Raw genomic sequence first — 11,412 nt, 5'->3', positions numbered from 1 at the left:
GAGAGAATTTTCATTTTTGGGTGAACTATCATAAAAACACAAACATTTGTACTTTTCAAAATTGTATTGATCACTGAGTAATCATTAACAGAGCAGAAAGTAAGCGGACCTCTGTGTTACAAATCTTACGGCTTCGCCAAAAGCCAAGTCAATATAAGTCAACTAAGGGGGTGAGATTGGTGTTGTGGGTCGCACAAGTGATGTCCTCCCTTTACATAAAGACATAGAAAGCCTGTTATGGACAAATTGGTCTTCTGAAAGATTGGTTGGTGTGAACCATGCCTCAATCCCAAAAGCTTTCACAGGACCATAAAAAGCATTAGGCCTATGGAGATTCAAGTAGCTGGGAAAGTCTTAAAAAGCATTAAAAACCCGGGTGTTCCCCGGGTAAAAATCCACGGTAAGATAATTGTGACTTAAATTAAGATCAGACCACATTTTATTATTAATTAAGTTCATAAACGTATTACTGCAACTGTAGCCCTTGTGTGTTAAAATATCTTAGATCCAGACTCCCTCACTAGAATATTTAGTATTTATCAGTTTGATTTGTTATTTGCATCCTATTTAAATATAGGTGGAAGAGACACTGGGATATGATGGGGGGGCTGGATTTGTGTCCAAATGGATTCCCCTAAAGAGAGGCTTATTGTCAATCAAGGGGTCTCAGACCAGCAGACCATTACGCTAAGTGTTAATCTTAGAGACACTAGAGACAATACAGTCTAGTTACAAAGACAAATTTAGCCATGGTATCTTCATAAGAATTTGTGCATGTCACAACGGAAGTTAAGAACTCTGCAATATTTTTGTGCATTAAACTATTTTCAAGATTTAAATAATAAAAAAATAAATATTAATAAATGTATATTTATTTTTGAACGATATATGGAAAAAAAAGTCATGCTATGAAACATATTTAATTACATTAGACAAACATCTTGAATATTGGTTTAATGTTTATGCAAATAATGTCCAGTTTGCCATTGTGCAAATATTTGACCTATGTTATTATAACTGTTTATTTATTACATTTTAATTATAGAATCTTCTTCCTCTTTTAGACAAAAAAAAACTGGAAACCTAAAAAATGTACTTCATGTGGTAACATCTAAATTAATTGATTTTATTCAAATAAAAATGTTATTTAGCATTACTTAATCAACCTAAATATATATGGTTAAACCATATAAAAAACTAAATGTAAGTGTAAGATAAAATACTGTAGCACTAAAGTGAAAATTTCAGGTTTTAATGAAAATGTTTTCTTAAAACACTATAATAAATAGTTTGAAAATAACAATACAATTTGAATACAAATATGCAATTAGACATGTTAAGATAGCCTACCTTTATTAAAATCATAAAAATCATTGTTTGTATATGTATTGTTTGGTTAATTCAATTCCTAAAAATCTCCTATAGGTTTGCAGTTCTGTCAATGTTATGTGGATATTATACAGCTGAATTTCAAAATGACTGATATTTTTTCCCCCAATGAGCACACATATAGCATATAGGCCTATAATCCTCAATGAAAAAGAACTTCCAACATCGCGCCAAAATACAGAATCTTATTCAAACATCATTTATTTCATGATATAACTACATATTAAAATAAAACATGTACACATATATAAATTAAGGACATATGCAGACGTATTTACAGAGCAGCGTGTTGTGCATTGTGTAAGCTGAAGGCATTGTGGTGTGAGTGCCCGATGAAGTTCATGTAATGATGATCGAGTCCCTGAACCGGTGATAAGTATCCACTGTGCTGAGACATCGCTGGATACGCGAGCGTGGGGCTCCGCGTCGAGCTGTGCCAGGAAAAGTGTCCGGGTGGGCTTTGCTGAAACACTGACTCGGTTGGACTTGAACTCTGGTACTCCAGCTGGCACAGAAGGTCCGTAGGGTCTGGTGAGATGGTACCTAACGTGCCAAACACAGGCTCGGTTACGACTTTGGACTGCAGGAACGCGAGAATCCGTGCGTACTTGGTGTCTTTGGTCTCCATTCGCTCCACGGTGGTCAGGTAGTGAACGAGGTTCTTCATGCACTCGTGATAGCCGTAGTGAAAGTAATTGGCAAACTCTGTCAGCAGTTCTCCTGAGAAAACAAAGAACCTTATTAGAAAATCCATAGAAATTCATCATGGGAGACAGAGCTTGATATGATGTTTTGAAATTTTATATGTTTTCTCTTGCGATGTACGAGGAATTGTATTTAATTTGTTCATATTTTTACTCTAATTTGTTATTTATTATTTATTCGAGTTTCTTACCCTTTTCTCTCCCGCGCGGGAAGTCTGCGGAGTGGAGCGCGCGCAGATACTGCACCGTCATTTCCAGGATTTCTGCTTTCTCGAGTTTCCCAGAGTTCTGTTTTAATACACAGATTTTGTTAGTCATAGCATATATACATACATGTACAATCAAGGCAGTCATGATGAGCACGTAAAAGACTTCCCACCTGTTTAGCCAACGCCATAGGAACTGTCTTTCCCAGCTCGTTTAGACATCTGTTGATTCGGTCTCTTCTTCTTTTTTCAATGACCTTGTGAGAAACAGGAGTTTTCTGTGGGAAGGGAACATAATAAGATGAAAAATAAATTAAGGGAACAAAAGCGCCATCACCAAAAACGAAATAAGCATGGTTATATTATGTGTTGGATAAGTTTAACTTGATAAATATAAAAAACAATCAACGGATAGGTAGTTAGCCTACATTAATGAAACTCGGGAGGATAATCTATTCGGTCGATAAAATATCCTTCAGTAAGTTTAACTTGATTAGCAATAAGTTGTGAGTGGAATGCAGCGCCGCGCTCTGCTACCCTGCACGCGCGCAAAACATCTATCCGAGGCAGGGCGTCATTGAAGGAAAGCGCTTTTACATCGCAACCAAGTGAAATAATATAGTTAATTTCTTTAGAGTGAACCACTGGCTTACATGAAATATAAGACCAGGAAAAGCATTCTAGCACTACAGTAGGCCCATCCCGTAATGATTAGCCTATTCTTAACTGCGCGCAACCAAATGCTGAAATGATTGTTTTACGTAGGAAATATTAATATTATGCAATTCTGAAAAAAAAAAAAAAAAAAAAAACATCAATCAGTAAAAAAAAAAAAAAAAAAAAAAAGTATAAACATTGAAAGAGGCCATCGTCTGCATGCATCGTCTGGCAACATGTGTGCGCCACCAAAGTGTCCACATACCTTGCGATCCTTCATCTTTGACGCCATCGTTTGGTAAAAACTAGGACAAAAATGATAGTGAAATTGTGAAAATATTTTAGCTAGACTATGTACGCGCTCCTCTTTCTAGACGCTTCAGACTGAGATGAGCTGACTGGAGGCAGCCGCTTATAAAGCGCTCGCGCATTCATGGCCCTAAATTATTCCATAGGATTAAAGGCGAGCTTTTGGTTAATGTGTGCACTTAGGATCAGTTAAAGAAATAGTAAAACCTGAAGCTGTGGGCTAGCGGGGGGCAGACCTATTTTGTTAATCCACGTGGCCTATCTAAAGACACGTGATGGGTTGCAGAATATTATTTGCATAGTAACAGGCCTTGCTGGATGTGGCTCGCGAGCGAGCGCAGAGCGCGCAATGAAAACAAAGCCCCTGGAGCAAGGCGTCTCTTTCTGTTCCACGTCGCGTTTCTCACACGATCGCCTGTTTATGGGTCTCAGCAAGCGATCTTAACTTCCATCCCAAGCCCGTCTCAGGTTTAAAGCCTGTCTACTGTTATTATAGTAATTAAGTAAGCACATAATAGGCTGTTCCGCCGAGTTCAGGGGAGACCTTTTGGAGACGGAGTCCCCCCGTTTGTTCGCCGCGTTTCTCACACGACTTGGTGACACGTCCATCTTTCATGGGCTACGGCCGGGTTTTGTTTACATTCTCTAGTTTTGTTAGGGGCCTCGGCAGGTGTGGGGACCCGGCCTGGCACACGAGCGGCCCCTCCGACCATGTTAGAGACTCCAGCCGTCTTTGGCACACGAGGGTTACCCACCGCTGGATTCCCTTCAGAGGGGCTCAATTTGTATCCTATTATCCTATAAGAAAATGTCTATTGAGCGGAATGAATAGTTTCATTGGCCTAAATTTTAATAATGCAGTGAAAGAAAAGAAAAGGAGAAATAAAGAAGAATGCAGCTGGTCCTGACGCGCATTATTCTCCGTCACCTGCGCCTGGAGACCCCTATTCATTTGCCTAATTTCGGTCAACTTAACAAACTTTGGAAGAAATTATTCTGGTATTGTTGTGAAGGGTGAAGCTTTCTGATCGAATTAACAGCATGTTTTGATCCGGTAAATGTCATTAGAAAGAAAGAAACAATCGCGTATAGAGGGGTCTGGGTAACGCGCCAAGTGGCGACGCCAAAGCGCAATTCATGCCACAGGGGACTTTTGTACCCCCACATTGCTCAAGTTTGTGCCCAACAAAGGGCATTATTTTATACTTGAATACATTTCATACAACAATTGGCTGTTTTCATCAAACATATTTTCACAGCAAGGTTAACAACAGGTTTATTGTGTTCGCCCAGACTCCCAGACTCAGACTTCATGCGCCAAAACGCCTGGATCTTCTGCTTTTTTCACTGGGAACGTTTTAATCCTGAAGGTTGGCTACGCTTTAAAGTGCGATATCGTGTTGAATCGTGGAGGGAAAAATCAAAGATGTGAGGATTTTTTTTCTTTTTTTTTTTCTTTTAAAGTATTCAAGTTCTTTGGAAAGCCAAAGCAATGGAGACTTTTTAATACTATAGCGCGCAAAAGAAAAGCACCAGTGAAACAGACTAAAGCATAAAATCCCATTACTTTTTATTGTTGAATTTACCACAACATTTTATGCAAACTCCGTGGAGCCGACACAACAAAACGTTTTAACTTGCTTTCGGATTCTAAAGTTCTGTAATGTGACCATTTTTAATCTGTTTTTTGTAAACGTGTGTTGTGCATTGAAGAAGAGCAATACGTCAGCGGAATTTTCTCCTATCACAATATAATTTAATCGCCCAACATTACACCAAACAACCCAGTACAAAAAGATTAAAGTATTTTGATATCTTGAGAATAAGCTGATATGCTGCATACATGTTTGTTTTGTGGAAGAAACTCTCCAAGAAAAAAATAGAATGCACAAAGCTGGAAAACGTGAACAGAATTGCATCATTGTACGCAACAAGTTCATCCCATATTTAGTGCTGGTATTTTTTTTTTCTCTCGATAAGAAGACTATAACAATAATTATATTTCTCTAATGCCTAATTTTATTTTTACACATTCCTGATGCATTTTTTTTAACAAATTGCGTAAAATACGTATTATGCAAGAAAAAAAAAAACCGTATCGTTATGTATAGGTTATGTCATATATAAATCAAAACTAATATTTATGATCATAATATTCCTCAATATTAAGTGTAAAAACTACACAATAAGTGCTTAGGTTACAGTTTAAACGTTTTTTTTTTTTATAATAATAGTATTTATGACAGTCATATTAATAAGCTGAAAACGTTGAAAGTCGCAGGATTTTTTTCTGAATGACAAGATTTCTATTTTTTACACGATGCTATTTAATGCTATAAAGTCATAATAATGTAATTTTTAAACTACAGTGCTACAAAACGAACTAAAATAGTTTATTTAAAAAAAAAGTCTTTCTAAATGAGTTTGTATCGATAAAAGTCATAAACTCTCCTAATTGTCGTATCAATGTTTCATTGCTGTGGCACATAAGAGTTTAAAGCTGTCCAAACACGCTTCTGTATGGGGATCCCAGTCTAAAAGAGAGGCTACCTGAAAGCTCAACTCTGTCTGTAAGGATCTGTCCATGTGAAAGAGAATTAGAGGAGCGCAGTCATGCATGTCACCCTGATTACAGCAGTACAGTTCGCCTTATTTCCCAACCAACCTAAGACTTTTTCACAGACACACTAACCAATCTGGGCTTTTTCGGACAGGAGGGGATGCCTTCGCTTGTGTGAAGGGTTGCTAGGGCAAATCTTTTTAAGAGTGATTAAATAAGTCCTGCCCTGTGCTACTGCCTTTACACTTTTCCTTCTCTGGGTATTTTTAAACTTCAAATAGTCAAAGCATCACTTTTTTTCTCCAATGTAATGTTTTTATTTATTTAAATAATTTATTGTATTGGTTATTTGTTTTTATATGTATATATATATATATATATATATATATATATATATATATATATATATATATATATAGATAGATAGATATGACCTTTCCAGAAGTTGATTTAAACTGTTTAAAAAAAATCTTCCTTTTGCATATGTTTATAAAAAGATTGAAAGCGCCATCGTGTGGAGAGATGAACAAAACTTAACAATAACACGATTAACAAAATCACGTCGACTTCAAATGTCTTTTAAATAATTTTACATTTTAATTAAATCTATAAGTAACGAGTATTTATGTATTATTGTTATTCGTAAGACTGTTTGGTTCAGACAACATTTATTATTTTAATTAGCTCTTTTTAGTTAACTATTAGCTACTTTTGTAGATGCAATTACAGGGCATACTACACACACTATAAACATTTGTCCAGTAGCACATTTGCGAGATTTGAAATTCCTACGTTGATGGGAAAAAATGTTGATCCTCCCGACGATGTGTTGTCATGCGAGAGGCGGTGACCCGTGGTGACCCCGGGCCAGAGACGCACACAATCCTTTAGCTTCGCGCGCCACCGTGAGTCTCCTCTGCATCACTTCACACGAGACACATTCAGCATTGTTCGCGCATCACAATAGAACATCCTTAAAATTCAAAAAATATTGTCCAAAAATACAATATAGAACTAATCACTTGATGATTTAAACTTTAGAAACAGCTTTTCTTCATAAATGCAGCCTATCTTAAAAAATAAATACTATGATTGAATGGCGCCCTCTTGCTCACTAGCACGTTATTGTCATTTGCAGTACAACTTGAAGTACAACTAAATGCTTGTTGAAAGAAAGCAAGCAAGCAAGCAAGAAAGAAAGAAAGAAAGAAAGAAAGAAAGAAAGCATTTTGGTAACACTTTATTACAGTGTGCTTGTTACACCAAACCCTAACCCCATGGTATGTACATGTAGTTAATTATTATTACACAGTAGCTACTTAAAAGCATAATTACACTGTAACACGGACACCTAAAATAAAGTGTAACCAGAATATTTAATTAAAGCTTTTTGTTAGACTTCTCAGATCTTGTTCCTTCTTAATCAGCACATTTTAGAGTTATACCATAAAACTATTTTTTTTTTCTTGTTATTAAATATTTGACAATTATATGTTAATTAGACGATTAGTGTTGGTGGTCAACAAAGAGGCATATTTACTGATGTGCAGTACACACTATTATAGAGCATTAAAATAACTAAATAGTTAAAAATAATTATATACTAGGCTAATTAATAGAGAATTTTTAATAGAAGCCTATTTATAACTCATTTATTATACTTAATTTCATGGTGCATACCCCCCCCCCCCCCAAAAAAAAACAAACAAACAAAACAAAAACAAACAAAAAACATAAAACAAACAAACAAACAAAAAAATAGAGCTTCATTGTGTCATTAGTCATTAGTGAACATCGCAGTTGATCGCAACAGTGCGTATGTAAATGTTATTAAAACATGACCAATTGCAGTCGTTCTTTCAATTCATACGCGTAAACATATGTGACGGGTGTTCTGATTGGTCGAGCGCCCAGTTTCCTATCTGAAAACAGCGCGGAGGAGAGCCATACACGCCTCTAAATAACAGCTGTGTGGACGCTACATTCACATCATTCAGGTTTGTGCAATTCTACTTTAATCTTGACTAGGCTACTATTCCTATTCCTGTCGATGAAACTGAATAAAACTTCCGAAACGTGCATATATATCACGAAGAAAAACGTCCAAATGCATATTGTTGGTTAGTGCATCTGCTTTGCCTGATCATGAATTATCAGTTTAACACTAATTTTAAATGCGCTGATTACGCCTTTGGCGATGTGTTTTTCTGCAGCGAGAACGAGTTCGTTTTGAAGCATGAGTGGTGACGGAAAAGTCCGACTCATTTACGCGAATCGGTTCTTTTGAACGGTTCTTTTCAGCCACTTAAAAACACGATCATTTTTCACGGCGAAAATATCCTTTCTGCATCCCAAATTAGCAATAGGCTATAGACACATGATGTTTTTTCCTCCTTGTTTTTTCGCTATTAATTTAAACCGGTGTTACACCTACTTAATTTTAAATGCTGCTCTGTTTCGCATGTGTCGGGTGTGTAATTTCTGTTATTTATCTATTAAAGTAACATTCCCCATCAATCCTCCTTTCCCACCAAACGCATACCATCAGCTCACTAATCAGTCACAGCATATTGATCATGTCCATGCAGTTATCGGATTTATGTTGACTCGAAATCCGCTCTGACCGATTTTGTCCGTTCAGATTGATTTTGTGAACCGGATCAGCGATTCATTGAAAAGATCCGATTCAAAAGAACGAATCATTCACGAATTTGACCTCGCAACGCATGAGCGCTGAAAGCGCTTCCACCTTTGCCAGATAGTGAGCAGCAGAAAGTCCACAAAATATTAAAACGGTCTTCTAAAATATATAGGTTATTTATGTCTTATCCCAACACGAATTTCCTTCGTACTCCTCTGGCAGAGAAGGCTGAAGTTGAGTGGAGGACCTGTGTGAAGACAAAGAGATGGGCGGACGCTTTTCGGAGTCTCGCGCGCTCTATTGTTAGTTAATTAGCTAATTCAGAACAGAATCGGATAAAGAGACCATGCATCCTTTGTCCACGACATGTTGTGGCATCACTCCTTGTCATTTAACCTCCCATTAGCTTATCCAGATCACTGATGGCCATCACAAATTAGATGGCATCCTGAAATAGCCATATATATCTATATTACAAATAAGGGTTAACTTAACACTTTACCTTATTTCATCAGCAAACCTTAAACATAAACATAACATTTATTTGATGCAAAAAAAGTGTTGACTTTGCCCATGAAAGATTTTAAGAAAACATCCAACTAGTGCAACAGGTCTGCTGACAAGACCTCTGAACACAGATCATTTGGCCTCATTTCGTTGATGCAGGGCTGAAAGATGCGCTTATTTTTGGACCTTAACTCCTCGGAAGAATTATATTTGTCATTTATTAAACTTTACTTATTTCGACGGATTTGCATGAAAAATCTTAAAGATATGAATTATGTTTTTTTTTAATACTGTGGTAAGAGACGGTTTTTAGCTGCTCATCATTCTCATGTCAGGTAAACTCATTTCTTTTTTTGTGCAAAACAGAAAGTTGTGTGTGAATATGTTGTGATTGAGAATGAGATTTTCAACTTGTAAACAGCGGAGTTGCGAATTATGAGCAGCAAACACGCTCAGGACTCAAGAGATTGGAATGTTTGCAATTTTGGCTGTCTAGCAGGCTGATTTCATTTCCTTTTGTTTTTCTTTTATTCATGCAGACAGTTTGTTCTGCATCTTCAGGTTTTGTGGGTCAACTTAAGTTACATCACTTTTCTCAAGGTTGAGGTTGCGTATAGCAAACTTCTTGTATATTGATAGTTTGAGTATTCTCTGTTGATAGACAATTTTGCCTGAATCTATTATAATATTTTGCTGCAGGTATTGAAGTACAAGGTGAGTCACTGGTGAACAATCCACCAAGGATGGGACTGGTAGCCCTAACCCAAAATAACACCTGTTACTGTGGTTCGTTACCAATACAAATGTTGTCTCATCTCTGTTATTTAAGATTTTCGACTTAATAGACTAACAGATAAAAGAGCCTGTCTCAAATTTCAGACCTTCCGAAATTCCGAAAGTCTTTCATCTCACAAATACAAAATTGCCCACTGGCTGTCTATAAACTTGGTGTGTATTATGTGCTGCTCCACTTTTAAACTCCTTATAGAATGCTTTAGGTGTGGTTCAGCTGGAAAGACTTCAAACATGACCAAACAAGCCCATTTCAGGCCATAATCTAGAGTTCTAGCTTATGTAAGATTAAGTAATAATAGGAAATTCAAATGAAATGTCCTTAAACAGGCATAATAAGTAGAAAAACAGGTCACACTTTATATTAGGTTACCTTAACTACATAACAATAAACACTTACAAGACTGAATTGACTGTGTAATTAATACGTACGCTGTTCTGGAAAATTTTCACATTTACTGCTAATGAGTTTGAGGTTATAGGTTCAGGAGGGTTGTGGTTAGGATTATAGGGGTAAGAGTTAGGTTTTGGGGTAAGGCTTGTGTTAGGTCGGGGTAATGTTATGTTATGTTAATGTTAATAAAATGGCATTACAATGCACTAACATGTTGTATTAAATGGTTAAGAACATAGTTAAGGCCACCTAATATAAACTGTGACTGCAAAACACACATGGTGTATAGTTGCAAACACACTCTGTGTCTATTGCCAAGTGTTATTTTTAAAATAAATTTTGGAAGCTAACGTGAATGCTGTTTCACATAACTAATGAATAACAGCTCTATTAAATATACTGAGCAGTATTAGCTATTAGAAATAAACATGAATGAACATCAGAAGGTATGTTGAAAGAAACTGAAATGTATCATGTCTCATATATTTGCTCAATCAGGCTGATTTTTTTTAAAGGTTTAAAAACCACTGCCTTGAATGTATTTCACCAGCTGCTGCGATACCCTGATAGATTGTGGAAAATAGGAAATATATTTGACCAAAAATAATCTCTGAATCTGAATAGGCCACTGATGGAGTTATGCCGTTATGAGGGTTAGGTATATTCAGGGCTGTAGGCTACAGTGCGACATAGGCTACTATATGTATGAATAAGTTAACCTCATAGCACGCATGTTTGTGTGAAGTGAGAGTTTGTTGTTGCGCTTCTTTGTGTGTGAGGTTAAAGTTTTTTTTTTTTATAAATACTTTTTGTTTGTACTGGTTGAAACTCTCTTCACAAACTGATAGCAATCAATAATAGAAGTGGTCTAAATATAAAAAAAATATACAAATATCTTCTGTGGAAGTCTCCAGACCAAAAAATGTTCTTCCAATAATTGCATTCGGTCCGATATAACCGTAATTGCAAGATCTGCAGCAGTCAGGTGGTACAAGTATGAGCTCTTTAAGTTTTTTACGTTCATTATTATGACCGCCGCTAGCGTAGCTAGCGAAAGCGGTCATATAGGGATTGTCAAAGTTTTTTTTTTTTTTTCGTCACCTTACTGAATTTTTCGTCAACGATACCAGGGCCACCGAAGCACCGGGGAACATGAAATTTGGTGGGCATGTAGCCCCACTAGACTTCTAAGGAAAAATTTCGTTTGGTCCCCGGGGGCCACTCCCCCCCCGCGCTGGGCCCCCCCAAACCCA

At 36.8% G+C, this 11,412-nt stretch overlaps 2 protein-coding genes across 2 annotated transcripts in view; one reads left to right on the top strand and one right to left on the bottom strand.

Moving 5' to 3' along the window:
- Positions 1-1,340: 1,340 nt before the first annotated feature.
- helt (helt bHLH transcription factor) lies at positions 1,341-3,400 on the bottom strand. Its single transcript, XM_081361984.1, has 4 exons — positions 3,222-3,400; positions 2,473-2,577; positions 2,285-2,381; positions 1,341-2,109 (listed from the first exon to the last, which is right to left on the bottom strand). Exons 1-4 carry the CDS (start codon positions 3,246-3,248, stop codon positions 1,664-1,666), a joined length of 675 nt encoding a protein of 224 aa, XP_081218110.1. The 5' UTR covers positions 3,249-3,400; the 3' UTR covers positions 1,341-1,663.
- A 4,311-nt stretch (positions 3,401-7,711) lies between these two features.
- Positions 7,712-11,412, top strand: part of acsl1a (acyl-CoA synthetase long chain family member 1a) — a 38,311-nt gene continuing 34,610 nt past the window's right edge. Inside the window, exon 1 of the mRNA XM_081361982.1 lies at positions 7,712-7,822. The gene's annotated coding sequence lies outside the window, so the exon portion shown is untranslated. The remainder of the gene's footprint in view (positions 7,823-11,412) is intronic.

This window comes from Scardinius erythrophthalmus, assembly GCF_964197995.2.
Source record: "Scardinius erythrophthalmus genome assembly, chromosome: 3".
NCBI classification, from domain to species: domain Eukaryota; kingdom Metazoa; phylum Chordata; class Actinopteri; order Cypriniformes; family Leuciscidae; genus Scardinius; species Scardinius erythrophthalmus.
This window is presented reverse-complemented; position numbering and strand designations above follow the sequence as displayed.